This window comes from Nilaparvata lugens, chromosome 5 (genome assembly GCF_014356525.2).
Source record: "Nilaparvata lugens isolate BPH chromosome 5, ASM1435652v1, whole genome shotgun sequence".
Classification (NCBI taxonomy): domain Eukaryota; kingdom Metazoa; phylum Arthropoda; class Insecta; order Hemiptera; family Delphacidae; genus Nilaparvata; species Nilaparvata lugens.
Genome location: NC_052508.1, coordinates 59,148,210 through 59,172,832, shown reverse-complemented (window position 1 = coordinate 59,172,832; position 24,623 = coordinate 59,148,210). Strand labels below are relative to the sequence as shown.

Here is a 24,623-nt window from a genome sequence, read left to right as displayed (position 1 = left end):
GTGGAAGCACAATAACCAAAATGAAACACTCAGCTCTAGATTTCCGCTTAACCAGCAAAATCCACCACTGGGCATTCCTGATCCAGTACCGAATGATCGTGTTTCTGCCCGTATCTCTCACAGGCCCCACAGACAGCGTCCAGTTTTTTGTTGGCAGTCCTTGAAATTGTTTTCTCCCGCACAATGGCTACATACAAGCTTCTCTCTTCAATATTTGGCCCCATGCCCATAAGCCTGACACTTATAGCATCTGGCCACATCTGCGTAATCCTTCTAAATAAATTGGGCTATATAAAATTAGCAGAATAAATCATCTGTTTCACTCACTATTTATGTACTCCCATAAAATGTATTGAAGCAAGCAAGCAACCACTTTTGCGTATAATAATTTCTGCAACCACTTTTTGAAAAATTTTATTTCCGAATTCACTAATTTTTATTTTTACCACTTTGACTTTTTTACTATTATTACTACATTTAGCTGCAAAATAAATTGAATGTTCCAATATTTACACATTATTATTTACAGTTCAAAATTATAACTTCAATACTTCTTCTTTGTGTGAAAGTCCTCAAAGCATGGAACCACACACAATCCAACATCACAAGGAGTGCATTGGTATCTGGACTCTCTTCGTTTTCCTTTTGAGGCACAAACTGTACATCTCCTTGAAGCATTAGCTTTTTTCTCTGTAGCTGTGACAATTTTTGGGAAATGCCTCTCTCGCAGTCGAAGGGGATCCTCTTCTGCAGATGGTCTGCCTTTCTTTGGCTTTTCTAAAAAATGTTTCTCAACAATACTCTCGAACAGACTCTCTCTGAACTGAAGAGGACTGAAAGTGCCTCCACATTTTTCATGAATAACATGTGCATTGTGAATGCACATGTTGAGTAAATGTCTGAATTGCTTCTTGTACCAAATCTTCTGTCTCTTTCTCTCCATGGGGTAAGCACTCAACATTTGGTCAACTCGATCAACACCACCCATAAAAATGTTATAGTCATGAATAACATTTGGAACTTGGACTTCCTTTCCTCTTCTAACAACATCCACAAAGCCCAACTGGTGATGTGTAGACAAGCACAAGACATCACGCTTATCCTGCCATTTCAAAAGGAGCATGGTGCCTTCTTCCTCACACAATGCAGCCGTTTCACCCCTAGCCAACTTCTTCTTTACAAATTCTTTTGGAACTCCTTTCCTATTTTTTCTAACAGTGCCCACTAAGTCAGTGTCCATTCTCTTCAGTGCAATAGCTAGTTCAGGGCTGTAATAGAAATTATCAGTGTACACACAGTAGCCCATGTTTAGAAGGTGGTTCATGAGGGTCAAAACCACATTGCTTGCATGTCCAAATCTCGGATCATTGGTAATTTCTGTTTCTCCTCCAGTGTAGACTATTATTTTGTGTATGTAGTCAGTTTTTGATTCAGAGAGGATGTATGATTTGATTCCGAAACGTGAACGCTTTATCCTGATGAACTGCATGAAACTCAATCGTCCCTTCCACAACAATAGACTCTCGTCGATAGCATCCTCTCGTTCTGGGGTATACACTGCAGTGAATCTATTTACAAAGTAGTCCAAAATTGGCTTTATCTTATACAGTTTCTTGTGTTGCCTTGGTTGTTGCTCATTGTCAGCAAAGTGAAGAAAACGGGAAAGCAGCTTTAGTCTTTTGTTGGAAAGGATAGCAGAAAACCCAGGTGTGGAAAAGAGTGGTTTTGTAGTGTAGTAATTGTCTAGCTGTGGCTTCCAAATTATCCCACTCATCAGATAAATAGCAAAAAGAAGAAATATTTCACTCCTATTAGTTGGTTTCCACTGGTGAAATCTAGAAAACTGTTCAATACTCTGAACTCCAGGAAATAGTTTGCATATTTATTTGTTTGTTCCACTATCTGATCTATAAGTTCATCAGTAACAAAAAGTTGGAAAATTTCAAGAGCATCCATGGGATTATTTACCGGTACTTTCAATCCTGGATTACCTGTGAACTGACTAGGTTGACAATAATTAGTTGCTTCATCATATTGTTTCCAATTTACATTCACAGCTTGCACTTGTCTAACTTGTCTTCCTTGTCTTGCGACTTGAACTGGTGGTGCAGGAACATTTTTAATCTCAACTTCATCTTCATCATCACTATAACCTAAAAAGTCACTATCACTATCCGATTCACTGTCCAAATCACTTAGTAGCTGAGCGATATCATCATCTTCAATATTATACTCCTGATTCCCATGAGAAGTACTTGCCATTTTATTTACAATTATGTACAGTTTTATAAAACTAATAACATTATACAAGATAACTTTATCTGAATTCAATGCTACGCAAACAACTGACAAAACTGACCATAACAAACATCAAACAACAAGTCTATGAAACTACAGATGACAGATCTGTTCACCTTCCAACTCCAACAATATACACAAGTTGCACTACGATGGTAAAACACATAGAGAGGCACTATAATCAGCTGGATAACACTTTCATTGCTTGAAACGGTGAAGAAATGAACTAAAGATTGTAGAGGCATCAGTTTTAGACGGATAAATCCGACACTGAACGTTTAAAAGAAGGACAAAGTCGGCGACGGATATATACGTCAGGGGAAATTTTTCAGCCACCTACTGCTGACTGATATATACGTCAAAGACACACAAGGGCTTAACCTTCTTGAATCCTCTAGAGAAATCATCGTTCGAGATTCGTCCATCGTGATTCTACTTCAAGAGGCTCTCTATGACTTCTTCATCAGTCTTATCACCAGGAACGTCATATATCATTACTTTTGGGAGCGCTTTCTTCTCTGGCCCTGAGTCCACTTGGCCCCTGTGGGGGGACTGCTGCTCTTACCTTATCCGCCGATTCCTTATTGCTCGTTTCCACTAGAACTCCCCCATTTCTTATCCTCCTCATGTTTCTCACCTGGATAAAGTCGTCTGCAGGCTTTATAACTTCGACCAATTTTTTCCTGGTTTCCTCGGACGTCAATTTAGGGTCACCCTCTCCATCTTTTACTGGATATATCAGACAAACAGCACACACGGGGATATTTTACTTTCCCCCACAAAAGATTTTTCCCAGTAATTCTCTAGTGGGAATTATTTTATTCTCCCTCCGGTCTGCGGTGGCTAGCCTGACCTCCCACTCTTGCTAGATCCCTACTACTGATTTTTCCTCCTCTCCCACTCTTTGAACCCCCACTCAGCCTAACTGGTATTAAAATCCAAAACCAGTATGAACTGGAGTAACCTAACTCAGTCAGCACTATTAAAAGTTCCAAGTGTTAATAACTCAACCAATGGCCTCACACAGCACTAATAATAGTCTAGAATCAAAACTCACATTATCCAAAAATCAAATTTTTCAGTACAGCCAAAAAACTTGCTCACATTGTGATTCCAAAGAAAGATACTTATGGCTCGTGTTTTCATGTTCATTTGAGGTATTCAAATAGAAATGGATATTGAAAGTCAGACATTCTCCACAGAATCAAGAAAAAAAAAGGAAAATAATATGGATAATGTGAGTTTTGACACTCATCCTGGGATAATGTGAGATTTGATACTGAATATTCTGGATATTGTAAGTTTTGAAAATGAGTTTTGTCGAAATTATTGTAAGTTCGAATCTCTTTAATTTTGTCCCACTAGTAGACTATAATACTGTCTTTTTGAAATATTATATGGGCTATTGACACAAATTACTAAGCCAGAAGAGTTATGTGGTAAGGAAGGTGATTGAAAAAACATTCTTCTTACAAATTAAACTTTTATTGATACACTGTTAATAATTCAAAAGGATAAAAATAAAATAAATGTTGATCAGAAAATTAAAATATTTTTTTCAAATAGTGAACTGATTATTCATATTTTCATCTTCACATCCACATTCAAAATATATTATTGGTTCTTGTTCTTCTTCACCATTATTGTCTATTGCTTTCTTATAGAACTCCAGATTATCGATGAGTCGCCAATCCTCACCAAAATGTTTTTAAGTAGTTTGTCGACATCGTTTTTTTTCTCCTCCGCAAGATAATTTTTCTCTTCTATAATGTCAGGATTCAAGTCCGGATTAGGTTTTTTACCATTTTTCATTAGGTTCCAATACTTATCAGACAAATCACTTACATACGTGGGCTCACCTCTGACCAGAACTTTATTTCGTGCATTTTTTCGAACTTTTATGTAAATGCGTTTACATTGGGAGATTTTAAAAGGCCATTTTTGGGTATCTTTCATGTTTCTTTTAACTACATTTTTAAAATCAGTTACTTCACAGTCTTTCCCAAGGATTTTTATAGTTGCATGCTCAGATATAATATCGTATACTTCTTCATAAGTAGTTATGACTTCTTTCTTTTTCAAAATTTTTTCAATGTTCCCAAAAACCCTGTCTGCTGGAAGGAAACTGTGCCCTGTAACGGGATATACTACCTCAATTTCTTCAATGTTACTTGGTGCCACAGAACTCAACCAGAAGCTACACATTCCTATAAAAATGCTATTTTTATTTTGTCCGCCACACCCGTCAGATATCTGTCTAATCCTATTGTAGGGGGTCAAATCAATAGATCTCAAGGTGTCAAAAACACATGAAGCGATGGTGTTTGAATCTTTGTCGAATTTATTCTCTGTCCAGCAATAAGAAGTAACTGATTCCTTGTTCAACTGTGACTTACTATGACCTCTCACAACTGAAAAATTCTGTACATAAATTTGTCTTGAATAATAAGTTGATTGGTCTGGCAATTTGGGGATTGGAAGATTTTTCTGGCAGTCGAAGGATAAGATAAGAAGATTTTCGTCTGTGTCCTGGAGTTTATTATAGAACGCTTTTGCACGCAATTTATGTACACGTTTCTCAATCAACAAGTTAGACTTTCTATCTGGATCACTTTCAGCTTTGATTTTTTCTTGTAGGCACAAGCACGTAGAACAAACATCAGTTCGAGGAGATCGAAAACCCAAATTATAGTTGGTATTGAAAATGTTACGGAAGTATGATTCCTTGACAGGCACATTTCCATTTTCAGCTGAATACATCATGAACAATTTCTTGATACACAAATCAGAGGACAAATATTTTCTATTACTCTCTTTTCGACAATAGTGGCACTCAATGCACTGCAATTTTTCAATAAACTTCATGACATTAATCTTTTTTGGAGCAAATTCTGCTGTCCTCTTAAAACCTCCCCTTTTCTCAGTTATAAAGCCCTGTTCATGGAATGTTTTTGTAATATTATTGACTCTGAATCTGGATATGCCCAGAATACCAATGAATGCATTCAAACAAACAGGCACCCTCTCCTTCTTTTTATTTAATACAAAATAACGTGTACTCCTCATTTGTTTCTTGTACTTGGATACTTCATTTTGATTTTTCCGTTGATTTGGACGCCTTCTCCTCACATTCACAATCTCAACATATTATTTTAAAACGAAATGATCCTGATATTCTTTTTCTGTCTTTTTATAGAATAAAGAATGAAACTTTTTCAAATCACACATATCAAGCGAACAACATTGAAAGGATTGACTGTTGTGTCGACAAGTTGGTTTGTCTGGCATACTCTTGGGCTTGTACCTAAAACCAAAGAAAGCAACTTTTAGGTTATGCCTAATTTGTTTGCTCTCTTCTGGCTTAGTAAGTTATATTAATTTTAAGTGGCTTAGTTTAAAAAGTGAAAGCTCCCACAATCATTCCTATTTAGAAATTGTATCATCTGTTATGCAATAATTAGAGAAATTACAAGAATCTAAAACAGAACAAGGGATGAAATCATGGTTTGTAGTTATACTGAAACTTACCGTTCTGTCTTCAATTTAGCTTTCTTCCACTGCAATGGTGACTTTTTAGGTTTTCTAGCTCTCTCATTACTCTGGCGTCACTGAGATATCCATTGAACAAAAGATTCTAACACAATAAAATAAATTGACTCTAATAAAGATTCTAACCACTCAATACTCGAATATTCTGCAGCTATGGACTGCTTTGCTACAATGATGTTTGGCAGGAGTCACATGACCTGAATGCTGCTCTCTCATTGGCTACAGCTGCCTAACTGACAAAACTCACATTATCCTACGGATATTGTCAGTTTTGACACTAACCCACAACTTTTGGTTCCATTTTGTGGGATAATGTGATTTTAGAGAAGAACTATTAGCACCATTGAATTTCTCGCATCTTTTTCTGTAGGAATCCAGTGCTAACTAAATTTCGTCAAAAATGGATAATGTGAGTTTTGATTCTAGACCCCTCTGTTGTCAATGACTCAATTCACAGGCCTAATTTCCGCCTATGTAGCCAAATATGGCAGGCTAAATCTATAAAACTGCTGACTCAACCTGAGGTCAACAACCCAATGCCTGGAGCAATTGGCAATGTACTAAATACTATTTGAATTAATCTTTAACCTACAATAAATAATTTCAATTAACTGCTTATACTAAGCTCAAGGACTTATTTAATTCAAATTCAATGTCATTAATTAACTTACTGAAAACTATATGATTTGTTCATTGAAAATCCAATTTACATTGAAAGATTACAATCTCTATCAAAAAACTCTACATCTAGCCAATCCAGGAGCAGTTCCATTGGATACAGCATGAGCAATCTCATCTACCTCTATTAATGAATGTACTGGCAAATTACAGTTTAATTTAAATTGTTCATCTGATACCTGTTGTGAAATGTCCAATTGATGTTTAATCAACATCTCACATAGTCCGAGAATACAGTGATTAGCTCAAAGGACCACCTGGAGTGACGCTTTAGGACGTTGTAAAGAGATTGTATGGTTGCTTAAATGATATAATGCAAGATGATAATAAATGAATATTTTATTACAATAGTTAATGAATGATATTATTAACAATAATAAACATATTATTTGAAACCATAAAGGATAAATGTATTTAATATGAGTATTTTGATTGCTTCTGAGACAACTTGAAACAGGTTATGAAAAAATTGATATGGAAATAATCTAGAGCTTTTAGAGACCACTTAATTAGGTATTGAATGCACAAGAAGTAATTAAGCTTGTTGCCTTGAATTTCTACAATAATAGAATAATGGTTTGTAGAGGTTATGTTGCCCTGTATCTTACAACGACAAAAGAATGATTTGAAAGTATTGAAAAGATATGTAACACGTATTGCCTTGTATCCTACAACGGCAAAGAATGATTTGAAAATATTAAAGAAGTATATAAAACGTACTGCCTCGTATCTCACAAAGGCAATAACAATTTGATGAAAATCAGTATGGTATTCTGGATTCGTAAGTTAATTCAGTAAATTGATTGAAATAATACGAGAGAAGATATAAGTGAATAACAAGCCAGGTAGGTAGACATGCGGCAAAAAGGGGAAACTAGTGGAGGGAACACTAGCGCTGAGGGTGGCAGGAACAATAATGATTTTATTGCGGATTACAAAATGAGTTTTAACACCTGTAAAGCTCCTGACAAAAAGTGTTTCTGAATCTCTCTTCTGTTGCACCCAGTGGCGGCTCGTGCAAATACTAATGGGGGTTTCACATTAACATAGCAACCAGATCTAGATCTTTATAATTTGTTAAACCACCATGTTTCAAGTGATTTTGTTCGTTTCACGTAGTAGAATGTAATTTTTTATTCCTAGAAGTACTAGGCCTATCATATTATTACGTAGTAACAAAATATTCTAATGGGTTGTATTATATTAAGTACCTATAAAATTTGGATTTTCGTTTAATAATATAAGTATTGATATACTCAGGATTCTCAACCTAGAAGATGTACTCCCATACTCCCATTGAATAATTCATGTACAAATCATAAATTATACAGAAACAGCAATAATTTTTCCTCGATGTAATATAATTCCAATCAAAGAAATAAGGATTAACATGCTTTTAGAGACTTTGTTAACACTCACCCTCCTTCTAGTTGGCATTTACAGAGCATTTTTTAAATAAAATCCATCCTCCTCTCCTTCCTTGCTGCGAAACATCGATCACCTTCTCATTGAAGTTAAGAATTTTGCTATCATTTCCTTCTCAATAGTCAGCATTGCTAATGCTGATAGCCTGTCTGGTTCTTGTGGAGCGCAAAAACGTCTTGATTCGTTTTAGTGTAGAAAAACACCTCTCAGCTTCAGCTGTTGTCATTGGGATGGTTGAAATTATCAACAAAGTTTATAGGTTTCGGAAATGACGAAGTTAAGTTATTTTCAATGAAAATTGTAGCAAACTGACAGCACCAAGCAAATTTCTGAAGTCTACTCTTCTAAAATTATTTCAAGTTCTGTTTTTAGGCGATTTTTCTCAGAAATGAGTAAACCTTAACAGTATCTTCAAGCAAGGTATCTGGGAAATCCTTATTGAAATGTTCAAATTTTTGTGAGTCCAATAAACAGATTGCTGAATAGAATGTTGTGAATGAGAACCGGGTTTTGATTTGAGTGGTGATGATGTCACAGGTTTCCTTGGCAGCCACTGTTCTACTGATGTAGGTGTCCTCTTCGCGCCTTGAACGTTTGGCACACTTCCTGCACAGTCTGCTACCATCTCCATCAATCATTCATTTTAGTTCTTTCTCTTCAACAGCTTTGATAAAATGTTCACATTTGATTTGATTTTCATAGCATCTGTCTTAACTGTTTGCAGCTGATTATATAAAATGTCAACATGAGGCATTAGCCTGTGAAAACCGAGAGCCAAAAAATGAATCTATTATCTTTGAGAAGACGAGCAATAGCACCTGCTTTTTATAATACTAGAAGGTTGTTTTGATGTGGATTGAATCTCCTCCATACACTCGATTAGCTCTTCTCTATATTCAAAAACTGTATTCACAGTTCTACTTTTAAATTCCACCTTGTTGCTGACGCCCTAGGTACACGTTTGCCGACTACTCTGTCTAAACATCTATTCTTTGAGGAGAATTTGAAAAAAATGTATATCACTCAAATCTGAGAAAAATTCTTACATCTTGATTTTGACTCGCTGCTTGTGCTACAATAAATTGAGTTGATGTGCATAGCATGCACAAAAAAAGCATGCTTATAGGTTTGTTGCACAATGTCTGCACCCAGCATGTTGTCCACTCATCACATTCGCACCATCATAACTTTGAGAAATGAGTTTTTCTGGAATTGTTATGACAGTATCCAAACTTGAAAAATACATTTTGCAATCGATTGTGAATCATGACCCTCAGGATTATCGAACTTCCAAAATCTCTCTACTGGTTGACCATTTGATAAAATTTACCGAAAAACTAAAACTAACTGAAATGCAGACGAAATGTCAGTTGTCTCATCTGCTATTAGAGAAACATATTGAGCATTTTTAATCTCCTGTTTGATATTTTCTTGGCACACAGAAAGCATGCAGTCCAGCAATTCAATTTTGAATGTCTTTGGAGGTGCCTTTGAAAACTGTAGCACTATTTAAATGTTCTTTCAAAGCCGAATCAAGCTCTGCAGTAAAATTCACAAGGCCTTTGAAAATTCCCGGATTTAAGCATTGTCGTCCTCTCGATGACCTTTAAGAGCTAACTCAAATGCACCACAAAATTTAATGCAGTCTATAAGTTTGGAAAGCACATACCTATTTTTGGTGACTTGCTCATTATGTTTTCTGATGCTCAAACGATAGCACTATCAGCTGTTGACGACATCAATTTTACCAAGTAAATTGAAATCCATGAAGCACTATATCGCATGTGAGTTTTCATGCTTTTTAATTTTTTGAGTCAAATGACTAAATCACACACACCGACTTCTTAATCCATGCTGGATCGCCTTTTTCGCGAGCAAACACAAGCACAGAAACAATAAAGTTTGTTAGTTTCTTCACACCCACCAGCCAAGATGTCTTTTCATATTGTTGGTCTTTGAAATCTCTCTTGTATGTCCTGGATTGCGATGTAGAAGTCTGATGTATATCAATTGTCGGTGTAGGCCTACCACTTTCCTTAATCGATATTTTTTCCTCGTTGATAAATTAGAGAACACTATCTCTTTTTAAATAGCTAACTGAAACCTTCTTGAACCCCATTCTCACTTTTCAAAACACAAGAAAGAAGAAACAGAATTAACCTCAAACGACAACACATGTAGCGCGAACGCGAAACTGCAAACAGTAAACAAAGTAGTAGCCAGTGCCAGCTAGAACAGTTCATAAGTGGAAATGGCTCTAGAAGGCAATGGCGCCAATGCAAAGCACACTATCACAGCTATGAGCTGCTTGGAAAGCAGCTCACCGTAAAGCTAATGTAAATAGTCTCCCCCCCCCCACGGTGAGGGAATTGAACTCGCCCAGCTACCATTTGAACCCATACTAATGCTTGGAGCAGTGATCCTGCTTGCTGTAGCGCGTAATTCAAAAGGTTATCTCAATGCATGTACCTTGCTTGGTGCGCTCCTTATTGTTTTAATATTACAAGCAATTTGAGTATTACTATTACTTCAATCAATTTTCTATTGATTTGAACTTTAATTTATTGTAGCAATTTCATAGGGGGTTCACGTGCTCTTGTGCTCTCATGGACACGCCGCCACTGTTGCAACAAGTCCAAGTAGATACTGGATGTAGGTTTTTCTGATGTAGCTTTTCAGGAGATGATGTTCCAAGATGCATAGTTGGGTGCCCTGTCATTCAAATTTTCACTCCCAATGAAACCTGAGCAACCGTGTAGATGGATTTTTTTCCACTATTGAAGGGTTGGGAGATCCCGAACCCTAAGATGGCATTGTAGAAATCGGCTATCATTTCTACAGGCACTATTCGTCAGGCTCCATAAGAGTAAATTATCATGCATCGTTTCCTTCTTCTTCTCTCACAAATGCAATTGAAAGAGTAGCCTTTTGTTGTGAATTCTCCAACAACAACTCAACATTCATTGATAATGAGACTCTCTCATAACATTTCTCAGGAAATTTTTCTGCTACATACTTTCCAGTTGTATACTCTATTCTCATAGTATATGTACTCTCAGCTATTTCTCATAAATAGGCCTATTCCAAGGTATTTATTATCTACATATTAACAAAAACATAGGCTAATTGGATAAATAAATATTATCACTTATCTACGATATTTACATCAAGTTTCACTGATACTATTTATATATCATTTTATTACATGGGTTCTTCTGAAAAACTCGTGAAACAGGAGATTAGTATCAATAAAAGTTACTTGCAATACAAGTACGGTAGTACAGTAGATACTACTCAAACACCTCAGCAAGTAAAGCCAGTTGTTCTTAATTAAAGTAGCTATTCGAATACCGTATTAAAATTATATAAGTATTATCTTTAAACTCCTAATATAACTCAAATAATTTAACAATACGAAATAGACGATCGACTTAAAACTTGAGACAATAATGACATTATTGAAAATTAGTGTCATCAAATATGACACTGAAATAATCACGAAAATAAATAAAAATCAATTACTTGAACAATAAAATAGTATTAAAAAAACATGATATGTAACTTATAGAATCTAGACTAGCTAGTGAGTGAGAGATTGTCACATTACACTACTTCTACTCATCCAGCCTTCTTTTCTTCTTCTTTTTATTTTTGCTGCTATGCTCTGAAGACTCTTCACAAGGAACATCTGAAATGAAATTTAAAAAAATAATGATGAAAAATGTGTGATATTTTGTTTAAAAGTGAAACAATTTTATATAGTAATACCATGAGAAACGATAGCATAAGTAGATATTCAATTTCAATTATTTTATTAAAAACACACAAAACAAGACAAACAAATTACAAGATTTACGAAACAAATAAAAACAATAAAATGTTACAATATAAAAAAAACAAGGGCTTAGTGTTTGGTGTGTTGGAGAGAGAAAAAAAAGAGGAAGGTACCTAGCCAACTATGGTTTCCCATGTAATAGGCAGGCAAAGAAGAGAAGAGAAGTAATGAGGAAAAAAAGGAAGGGAGAAATGGGGGAAAGGAAGAAAACAGAGGAATAGGTACTCAAAATAAAGGTAAGCTAGTCCACTGAAAAATGAAAAAACTAATGAAAAAACAATGCTGGAGCAGAAATCTCGAGTCATATATTATCTAAATGGAAGAAGAAATTACTGTATGTCCAGTTTTTTATATCCAGTTAATTTTTCCGCTGATCTTATGTCCATGAGAAAGTGATTTGGAATGAGGTTATTATTTTAGTACCTATGTAATTAATTGCCTCCTTAAGGACTCGCCACACCAAGCTCGCCAGTACCGCCGAGGTAGTACCGCTGGTGGTAGTTTTCTCGGCTGAGCACGCCACACCGAAAAACGTCCACTAGCGTAGTCTCCGAGTAGTGAGTCTAGTAGTGGGGGGTGAGACGTACTAGTTGTGTTGTGTTGCAAGGAGGAGAGGTGCGCATGCGCTACCTCTTCGAATCGCCTGCCATGTATTCAGGTTGAGCGCGCCACACTGAGCTCGCTTTGTCCGCCGTACTACCTCTCAGCGAACTTTTGTTGAATCGCCTAGCAGGCGGTCGTAGGTGGTAGTGCGCCGTACTACCGCCGCGGTAGCGAGCTCGGTGTGGCGCGATCAACCTGAATACATGGCTAGCGATTTTTAAAACTTCGCTACCGCCGCGGTAGCGAGCTTGGTGTGGCGTGCCCTTTATACATTCAATATTAGTGTTATAGGTTACATATTTGTTAGCAGTGGCCCTTAGATTATAATAACTAAGAGTAGAGTTTATTGTGAGAGGAAAATCGGATCTATATTTTATTAAGTACTCAATTATGGTTTTTATGTATAGTTGACGTATAGTCATGACCTCAAAATCACTAAAAACCATATCCGTTGGATAGAGCCTGGGTTTGCTTAATATAGTTTTAATTATCAGTTTTTGTGCTACAAATAATTCAGCAATATGACAGTTGAAACAGCCTCCCCAAACAACTATGCCATACTGCAGAATTGACTTGACTAGAGCATGATACATCATTTTCAGGTGGTTCTTATTAAGAAATCTTTTATCATTTATATATTTATTGAAATATTCAATAGGTTTCCAATTTTCCTGTCTTTTTGCTGTCATTCGCGAGTGTCATTCGCTGTCAATATATTGACCAATGTCATTCAAATTGGCACTCCCAATGAAACCTGAGCAACTGTCTTGGTAGATTTTTTACACTATTAATGGGTTGGGAGTTCACGAACCCTGAGATGACATTGTAGAAGTCGGCTGTCGTTTCTACAGGCACTATTTGTCAGGCTCTATAAGAGTAAATGACCCTAAGATGACATTGTAGAAGTCGGCTGTCGTTTCTACAGGCACTATTTGTCAGGCTCTATAAGAGTAAATGATCATGCATCGTTTTCCTTATTCTTCCCTCACCAATGCAATTTAAAAAGTAGCCTTTTGTTGTGAATTCTCCTAGTACATCTTTTTTTTCGATCACTACTCTTTGTCTACCAATCGGTTCAATAAATGAATGTCAGCTGGTGAATTAACATATATTGAGAATGAGACTCTCCCATAACTTCTTTTTTATCAGGACATTTTTCTGCAGTACATTCATTTGTTCCAGACCTTAGAGTCCATTCCATGGTTGGCAAAGGCCATGACCTTTATCTATTTCCTGGGTCAACACAGTCCAAAATCTGAAGTATCCAACTAGATTTTAAAAAGAAACTAGAAATGGGGATGAGCTAGTATGTGTGATTGGGTAAGAGCTGATAGCACGGTATTTAGATAAAAAATCTTCTTCTATTTACCGTGGCTGATAGTTTATTAAACGCTTCCTCTTCTTCACTGCCTCATTGCCACTTCACATCTGATTTCAATGGTGTAAGGGGTTACCAACATCTGAAACTTTAAGTACATATGTCTAATACAAGTGTCTATACCAGGAAGTCAAAACCCGAAACACTTCAAAGAGCTTAAATACGTTTTGGGGTTGGGAAATACACTGATGCATTAATATTGTCAAGATCAGTTAGAAGACCTTGTTCCATCACAATATGTCCTAGGTAAAAAGCTCGGGTTTTCAAAATTGACATTTCTCTTTGTTAATATCATTAAACCAGCTTTCTAGCACAATCACATCATCTAGGTATGTGAATGCATAGGGTTCCATTTCTGTGTCAATCACTCAGTCAAGCAGCCTTTGAAAGGTTGTTCCCACTGAAATGCAACTGAAAGGGCATGTGTAGAACAAGTCACAACAGGAAATGATGGGTAGTAGTCTGTGTGGCGCTACAAGTATTTACTTGCCTTTCTTGTGAATTCAATTGTCTCGCGAGTTTACAATACTTCCTAGTAAACCTTCGGGTTGGCGAGTACATGGTCACAAGTAAACTCGACGCTTTATTCACATCAGCTTACATGGAGTTTGAATACTCGTTACACTTTACTTGTAAGTAAATACTCGTCGTACTCGTTTTTATTCACACTGCCCATTATTTGTGCTCTAAGCTATTTTTAACCCTTCAAGTGATGGGTGGCTTCTCATCCCGTCAAGTGATGGGCTGCACAACGGTATATTCCCATCTCTCTTTTTTTGGTTGAATATTTGAATTGATATATACTTAAATGATGCCTAGAAGGTATTTTGTAATTTATTAGATATTATTGAGTCGCACTGAGAAGATTTTTTGCCAAGATAGTCGCTGTTTAATGCTGTCAGCATTTGGTGTAAAAATATATCTACTCTCCGCACCATAGCTACAGACCTCTACTGTGACCTGTAACAGATATGTCACCAACTTTATATCATGAAATATATTTTGTATGATATTGAATATATTTTCAATAGATAATATTTATAAATCATATGAATTATATTAAAATATGGGCATAATTACACTCTTGCTTCAAGTGACCATATTGGCTGAAGGTCTCCTCAGTGCACTCAATAACACTATAAAGCATAGAAAAAATAATATAAAACAGAAAAATGGCAAATAAATAAAATACTGTTTTATATAAAAAAAGAAGATTTATTAATATAATTCAAAATTATCATGAAAATATTGTGGAAAAGATTAAGAAATATCTAGAATTATTGTGCATAATTAGTCTTCATCTTCAACAACTTCATTGCTGGAAGAGCACTTGATACAAACTGTAGCATTATGATTTTTGCAAGTAAACTTCATACATTGTTCACAAGTTATTGTAGTACAAGGTGCGGCAGTCAATGGGCGATTTTAAAAGCGTTATCAAGAGTGAATGATTAGATTTATTGACATGAAACATACAAAAACACAGAGTAACGATAGTAGCATTTAGTTTACAAACTCAAAAAACTAAAAAAATAGAAAAGAAAAGTCTTATTTTCGAAAAATAACATCTGTCAGACGTCCACCATTTCTATGTATGCACTCAGTAAGTCTTCTGCTAACATCGCTCATTACTCCAACTACCGCTATGTTCTCTGGTGTACGCCCTTTTTTTGCACTACCACCTCTCTTCTTCACTGTAGAACCAGTTGCCTCAAAGTTACGAACCCAGGTCTTTATGGCATTGGCTGATGGAACAGCATTATTACGATGAATTTCGAACTCTCTTCTAAATTCACGCTGAGCGATCACATAGCTGTCCCCGTTTTTATAAAATGATTTTACGGCATAAGCACAAGCACAAGCACGCTGTGCTCCTGTCCACTGCTCCATTGCTACTAAAATGCTTTAAAGTTTTCTACACGATGGGGCGTAGCATCGTTCTCCCCACTCCAGCCAAACGAACACAAGCGCTGTTGCAAAATCGCCCGATTGACTGCCGCACCTTGTATTACTTCTTTTAGCTCCTTCACACCCGTGGCAGCGTCCATGTCCTTTGGGCCTCTTAGTTTGTGGCTCATCATCAGCTTGGCTTGGTTCATCAGGTATCAGTCTTTTGATGATGTGTTGAGCATGAAGAGGGAGTGAGTTCAAGCTTCTTCTTCTTTGGAGATGAGGTTTCATCAAAGATGTGGCGAGGTTGGACAAAAATATTCTTCTCAACTTGGGTGAGTTGTCTGGCGAACTGAAATTCAAGAGTATTTGTGAGTTTATCCCAGCCACATTCAACAATGAGAAGAAGCACGCCAATGGCCATCTCCTTGTTCCTCGAGCTACTGTGTAATTATTCCCCCTGAGTTGATCAACGGTATCCACCCTTCATTTGAACTTATTGTAGTCTATTATTATTTCCGGTTTAGATGTGTCTGGATGAAGTTTGTCGTCATCATGAACAGTACTGAGTAGTATGACGCACTTATTTTTTTTGTTGTATATGAGACAAGTGTAATGTCTTTCTGGAATCCAAACACTGACTCCCCACTGCTCTTGACTTGGATGGTTGGAATTTGTCAGGGATCTCTCTTTTATTTTTTTTTTCAAAGTACCAACAAGTGTAATTTGCTTTGAATGTAAGTACTTGGCAAGGGGATAACTGGTATACCAGTTATCTGTTGTTAAGTTTCTGTTAGAACCTTCATACCCAGAAACAAGCCTTTTTTTTACAATATCCATTGGGGTGTTGGATACACTGTAGGGACCTTCAGGTTGAGTATCGCAGTAAATTTCAAGCTTCAGTGAGTAATATGTTCGGGAATCAACAGTTGCAAAAACTTTTATCCCATATTTGGCGGGCTTGTTTGGGATGTACTGTATAAAAGAACATCGTCCACGAAAGGGCTCAAGTTTTTCATCAATTGTCAGTTGATCTCCTGGAGTGTAGTATTCTTGAATATTATAATTGAAAGAGTCTATAAATTCGCGAATTATTGCCAACTTGTCATTCTTTTTTCGTTCATCTCTAGTAGATTTTTCATCAAATCTGATGGCTGCTGTCAAATTTTTAAATCTCCTCATGCCCATGACACCCTGTAATATTTCAAGTCCTGTCCCATCTTTTGCCCATGCTTCCTCAAGATTTATTTTAGACATTTTTTTTCTACCTAACAAATAGCCAGCATTTCTTCTCTGTTGGTGTCAATCAGTTGTCTTTTCGAACTCTCTTTTTGATCCAGGTTAGCCATATCCCTAGTCCTCTGCATGTAACTGTTGGTGTGTTTCACAATAACATCGATCATGTTTTGGTTGATTATTTTAGAAAAAGCAGAAAATTCATCTTTGACATCATGACAATTTTTTGTAGAAGGAAGTATTCTAACTACATTTTTACGAGGAGTTCTTGAAAACTTGCTCTTGATGGGCGTTTTTTTCCATTTGTGAGTCTCACTAACTTCTTTCATCACTTTTTTATTATTTTTTTTCTTTTTATAAATAGTTTTAATGGAGAAATCAGAGTTACCTTCATTGTCTGGAGCCTCTTCATCAGTTGAATTGAAGTCATCCATAGCTGAAGATCCAGGAAGTGTAGAAACTTTGGTTTGTAACAATGAATCTGGCACATCTTCATTTTCTGAGTCTGTGTTATGTTTGGAGAAGATAATTTGCTCATCTTCTTCACAGTCAGATGGGTCATTGTCCAAGCACTCTTCATTCCTATCTTCCAAGTCCGATAGTTCATCCAAAATCCGGGCATAATCACTGGGATCAACATTCTTCTTCTGTGAATTACTTTGTGACATATTATGATGCGCTGTGCACTGGATGCACAAAACGTGTCGCGTTGGAAACAAACACTTCTAGCAAGAGCGTGCTGTCAACTGGACTTGCTCAATCTATTGAGTGGCCTTGAAGAAGGCATGGAAGGAGGGTAATTGGTGGGGAGAAGGTCTGATGACGCAGTAGTGTGCCTACACACTAACAATGAAATCATCTGTGCACTGTATGCACACACCCATCACTTGAAGGGTTAACAGGATCTTACCTTTACTTACTGGAATATTCACTTAAAACACTCACTTTAACAATTCACAAACTAATACATTGTTAACTGCTAAACTGCTGACAACGATATTACAGGAGCTCCTCTAGAGACGTCTGTCCAGCTCGGCTGCCGAACTCCAACTGAATATTATTGAATTTATTTCATTCATAAAACATTTATAAAGGCAGTTTCTTCAAAAAACTAACCTAACCATAAATCGAGAACATGGAATCTTATTCTTCATCGCAGTACCAGTCAAAAAATGTCATTGTCAAGCAAATGATCTAACAATCTGACAGTACTGAAAAATCTGTCAACATAGATACATGAATTCCTCTCTACTGTCTCAATCAAATGTGCAACTGCATTTCCGCAAATTGTGAAATTTTTAGAATCTGTGTTATTTGTAAATGTTTGTCCTATTTCCTTGATAGATTAAACAATCTAGAACTATGAGAAGCCAACAAAAGAGTTTTCACGGGGTTTTAACGGGGTTGGGTTTACCTTTTGCATATTGTTTCAATGTGGTATGTCCACTGAAGGGGATCATCTGTTCATCAATGGATAATTTAGGTGTTGGTCCAGACACCCTGCTTTGACAGAATCCAGCACCGTCCTAACTTTCCACAATCTATTTTGTTTTTGCCATTCCGGCAGTGGCTTCAACTGTAGCAGATATTTCAGAATCGTCCATAGTTGAAACATGATCGTTAGATTTAAATTGAATATTCCCTATTCAATCCTCGGTAAATTAAGATTGAAAAATAGGCCTATGTACTCCTGATCCAGTAGAACTTTGAACAGGGCTGATGACTGGAACAGAGAATTCGTCATTTGGCTCCTGGCAAACAAGAGTTTCAAAGTATCCATTTTGATATGATTGTTGGATGAATTGAGATGAATTGTTGGATGTTTCTAATACGATATATTATGAACACTCTTGTACTTCCTGTGCTTCTTCTACCTCTACATCAGTAGCCAATCCAGGAGCAGTTCCATTCGATACAGCATGATCAATCTCATCTACCTCCATTAATAAATGTACTAGGGAATTACAGTTTAATTAAAATTGTTCATCTGATACCTGTTGTGAAATGTCCAATTGATGTTCAATCAACATCTCACATAGTCCAAGATACAGTGATTACCTCAAAGGACCACCTGGAGTGACGCTTTAGGACGTTGTAAAGAGATTTACAATAAAAGAGATATTGTAAAGAGATATTTTTACAATAGTTAATGAATGATATGATTAACAATAATAAACTTATTATTTGAAACCATAAAGGATAGGTAAATGTATTTAATATGAGTATTTTGATTGCTTCTGAGACAACTTGAAACAGGTTATGAAAAAATTGATATGAAAATAATCTAGAGCATTTAGAGACCACTTAATTAGGTATTGAATGCACAAGAAGTATTAAGCTTGTTGCCTTGAATTTCTACAATAATAGAATAATGGTTTGTAGAGGTTATGTTGCCCTGTATCTTACAACGACAAAAGATGATTTGAAAGTATTGAAAAGATATGTAACACTTATTGCCTTATAATCCTACAACGGCAAAGAATGATTTGAAAATATTAAAGAAGTATATAAAACGTATTGCCTCGTATCTCACAAAGGCAATAACAATTTGATGAAAATCAGTATGGTATTCTGGATTCGTAAGTTAATTCAGTAATTGATTGAAATAATACGAGAGAAGATATATAGTGAATAACAAGCCAGTAGGTAGACATGCGGCAAAAAGGGGAAACTAGTGGAGGGAACACTAGCGCTGAGGGTGGCAGGAACAAATGATTCAATTGTGGATTACAACATGAGTTTTAACACCTGTAACAGCTCCTGACAAAAAGTGTTTCTGAATCTCTCTTCTGTTGCACCACAAGTCTAAGTAGATACTGGATGTAGGTTTTTCTGATGTAGCTTTTCAGGAGATGATGTTCCAAGATGCATAGTTGGGTGCCCTGTCATTCAAATTTTCACTCCCAATGAAACCTGAGCAACCGTGTAGGTGAATTTTTTTCCACTATTGAAGATCCCGATCCCTAAGATGACATTGTAGAAGTCGGCTATCATTTCTACAGGCACTATTCGTCAGGCTCAATGTAAATTATCATGCATCGTTTTCCTTATTCTTCTCTCACCAATGCAATTGAAAGAGTAGCCTTTTGTTGTGAATTCTCCAACAACAACTCAACATTTATTGATAATGAGACTTTCCCATAACTTATTTATTTTTGAGGACATTTTTCTGCAGTACATTCATTTGTGTCAGTGACAGTTGGCAACAAATTTAAGAGTTTAGTTGTTAGTGGTTTAAACACCAGTTTCACAGGGAACATTTACGGGTTCAAAAGTATCCATAAGAATTCTCCCTTTATCCAAATAAGTTTTTCTCAATATTCCCGTATAAACAAGATTGCTTACAAAGTTGAAAATGGTGAAGATGAATGTGTTATAAGGTTTCAAGCTTCATGCTCTCTTTCAGCCACTTATAATTGCGAGGGTTGTAAACCCGTCACTTGTAAATATATTAATTCCAAAAGATCGCCAGAGAATGTCCTGACATAGAACTGTCTGTGGCTTAACTGGAACTGGAGAAGTTGATAATGATATTGATAATGGGTCTGTCCCATACCTTCTTTTCTTCTCAGGACATTTTTCTGCAGTACATTCATTGCTTCAGTGACAGTTGGTAACAAATTCAAGAGTTTAGTTGTTGAATACTTTCCAGTTGTATACACTATTCTCATATTATATGTACTCTCAGCTATTTCTTATAAATAGGCCTATTATCATTTATATATTGATTGAAATATTCAATAAGTTTCCAATTTTTCTGTCTTTTTGCTGTCATTCGCGAGAGCAGGCAATATATTGACCAATGTCCTTCAAATTGGCACTCCCAATGAAACCTGAGCAACTGTGTTGGTAGATTTTTACACTATTAATGGTTGGGAGTTTACGAACCCTAAGATGACATTTTAGAAGTCGCTGTCGTTTCTACAGGCACTATTTGTCAGGCTCTATAAGAGTAATGATCGTTTTCATTATTCTTCTCTCACCAATGCAATTAAAAAAGTAGGCTTTCGTTGTGAAGAGCACATCTTTTTTCGATCACAACTCTTTGTCTACCATTTGGTTCAATAAATGAATGTCAGTTGGTGAATTACATATATTAAGAATGAGACTCTCCCATAACTTCTTTTTTATAAGGACATTTTTCCGCAGTACATTCATTTGTTCTAGACCTTAGAGTCCATGGTTGGCAAAGGCCATAGAAAACCCTTGTAAATAGTTCAAATTTGTCATAGGGCGAAATCCCTGTGTTAAAGGGTGTGTAATGTACCCATAAATATGTGGTTGAAATTTAAACACCATATCCCAGATAGTTTCTGAGAAAAGTGTTCCACAAGTGTCAAAAACACAATTTCTGGCAAATCGCGTACAAAGTTTTTGAAAAGAATAATTATTGTGAAAATTTTTTCCTTCTACTCACATATCTTGTCTAAAACATGCCAGGCTCATAAGATGGATTGTCTGAGTCGGCAGTTGGCAATTGTCTTGAGATGGCAAGTTTTCATTAACGAATACCAGTCATCAGGCACAAACACACTTTTCCCCTTTGCAGCTGATTCGACACATCCAAACTCAGAATCGTTAGGTAGGGAGAAATGAGTGACCAGACACTAGAAATTTTTGATCCACGATTTGAATCTCGGTTTCTCCACTTTGAATAAATCTCATCAAAGCTAATGTAGCCTATTGATGTTTCGATTTTGTCCTGTGCAGGAGTCACTGTAAATTGTAACTTTTTTCTTATGGCAAGCATTCAATTTCAAAAGTTTGATCAAACAAGAAGCTAAATCCTGGGAACCTCTGGACGCTACTATTTCGTCCCACACATAGAAATATCCAGCCCCCTTTTCAAAATCGTGCACTCCAAAATTATAACAATAACAATTCCTCTTGTAGTATGCATCACTAACAGTTAGTATAGGAAACAAGTCCATACTGCAAACATAACTGTCTTTGTCAATTCTCCATCTTTCTTCATACTGTCCCTTGCTAATTTGGCTTTTCTCAAATGCAATTCATGCTCAGTATTCAATTGTACTTTTTCTGCATCATTAATATCTGGATTAGAGGTTTTCAATTTAAAAATATCGCACTTCTTGCATGTATCCTTTTTGGGTAAAAAAAGGTTAAATTTAGTATTAAATATGTATCTGTAGAAATGTTCTTTACTGCATTTTTCAAGATTTTGTACAATTTTTCACATAGAGGTCATACATTTTTGTTATATTCAAGGCATCACACAAATATTTTCGATTGGGATTATTTTTCCTAGTTATGACTTTCATAGCACGGGAATGAATTGATATGGTCCATTACAAACTGGGTATATCTTCAGATATTTTTCTAGAGGGACAACCTTTATTGCCTCTCTTATCTTCCCCAGGGACATTTCCTTTCACCATTTTATTAAGAGCCCTAGTTACCCTTCCATTTGATACACCAAGAGTGTTTAAAAAGAATTGTTTACATACTAGTACAGAAACACCCTTTTCTGATTTGAAAAATTGGACCCTCCACAAAGTACACCATTTCCATTTCTTGATCTTATATCTCTTCTTACTTGACTAGAATTGAAGCAGAATAAGTCAACTGCAACTCACTGCCAGCACACAAGGATTCTTATGTTGGCAGTGCCGAATATTACATTGATTATTATTGTTGTGCAAATTACAATCAATGTCTATTTGTAGGTAATTGTATATTGCATACTTTAGTGATTGTATTGTACAAATATTTGTATGTGATTTTTGGCAATAAATTCAATTCAATTCAATTCTTTGTTTAATTTCGTGATGCTGAATAAGTCCACAAATATAAGCATTTTGTCTTTTAAAATCACCAATTTTCCAAAAGTTTTCGAAAATTAATTTATGTTCATCTTTTGAAAAATTGTCTTTACACTTCAGTTTACAGTTGCATGATAGTCCTGAAAATTCTTTTTGTTTCATAATTTTGCTACTTTTGGTTACATATTGTTGACCACTATTCCTAAGTTGTTTAGCTTTTTTTTGTTGATGGTTCTCTGTATTCAGAAGCATCTTTCGACTTTTAGGCTAATTTACTTTGGCCTATATGAATATTTCACTGAATTATTTCTTATTGTCCTATTTTTTACTTCTTAATATCACTATATCAATAAAACTGAACAATCTATACATCAAAGACATGTTTGAAAGAATGTTCTGCACACTATTGAGTTGACTCAATAATTATTGGTGATATCAATATTAATATTCTAAATTATGATGATAGCATAACCGACAACTATCTTGAAATATTGAGCTCCTTTGGTTATGAGAAAATAATAGACATTTTTACAAGAATTACCGATACCTCTGTTACTTGCATTGACCATATATTTGTCAAATCCCAAGATTTTTCACACTTCATTAAAGGATCAGTTATAGAGACAGAAATAAGTGATCACAAGGCTGTGGCTTTGACTCTCAGTCGTAGAAACTTACTTAACAATTATAGCTGTACAATGGATGTTAAAACTATTATTAATTACAATAGCTTATGTGACATGCTTATAGCTCATGACTGGTCCGATGTCTTGTTTAGTAATGATATTGATTATAAATTCGATAAACTCTTGAAAACTTTTCATATTTATATAGATAATTCAACTTCAGTTTTTAATATAGAAACGAATAAAAGAGGCATTCGAAGATTAAAACCTTGGATTTCAGAGGGGTTGTGTGCAGCATTCTCTTCCGAGACAAATTGGCAAAGTTGGCAAGGAGAATCCAGGAAAGCAGATTACAATCCAATTGGAAGGTTTATTCTAAAAAAATTAAAACTGGACACAATAGAAAAAAATAAATTTTATTCTTCATTATGATCTACCTCCAAAACAAAATGGTTTACTCTTAATAAGCTGTGTGGCAATCCCAATAAAAAAAGTATACTTGATTTAAAGATTGAGCACGATAATACTGTTATCACAGATAAGAGTACCGTGGCTGAATTATTTAATAATTTTTTTGTAAATGTACCTAAAGAGGTTGCAACCTCCAAAGATGACCGCAGGCTTGGAATGAGTATGTTAATTTTTTCAGAGTGGATCAATGTCCTAGATCTATTTTCTTTGAGCCGGTAACTATAATGAACTTTTCCTACATATTTATAAATTGAAACAGGGTAAGGCTCCTGGTGATGATAAATATAACCCCATTTTAGTAAAGAACCCAGTATTGTAGATTTTTGACTTGGACCACTTTCATTCTAAGCAGCTCTGTTCATTGTCTACTGAATATTCAAGAAAAACCTGTATAAAAAAGTGAGATCAACCTTTGAATATTCAATCTATTTTTCCAAGTGTGAAGCTGCGTTTACAGCAAAGTTATTAACAAAATGTTAATAACTTTATCCTTATAGATTCTATTAGATTGAACATAACACAATATCATACACAATAATCATGAACATATATATGTGTTTGTCAAGTTCCGTTCAATCTAATAGAATCTATAAGGATTAAGTTATTAACATTTTGTTAATAACGTTGGTGTAAATGCAGCTTAAAACTTGATTTAAAAAATCTACTAAGTTACAGTGATTTCAAGTTTCTATATTAATAGGGTAGGTTATTTTTAAGGATTTTTCATCATGTGCTTTGTTAGATTGCTGGTGTTTCCGCTGTATTTGACCTATTGCAAACACAATTTGCAAATGGCTATTTTGCCATCCTTTTTTCTAAAGTTGGTCCAAACTTTACTTGATGGTGGAGAC

At 35.7% G+C, this 24,623-nt stretch overlaps 1 protein-coding gene across 1 annotated transcript; it reads right to left on the bottom strand.

The window, feature by feature from the left end:
- Positions 1–544: 544 nt before the first annotated feature.
- Positions 545–1,306, bottom strand: LOC120351649 (piggyBac transposable element-derived protein 4-like). The gene has a single exon (XM_039429561.1). It carries the CDS (start codon positions 1,304–1,306, stop codon positions 545–547), a length of 762 nt encoding a protein of 253 aa, XP_039285495.1.
- Positions 1,307–24,623: the final 23,317 nt, after the last annotated feature.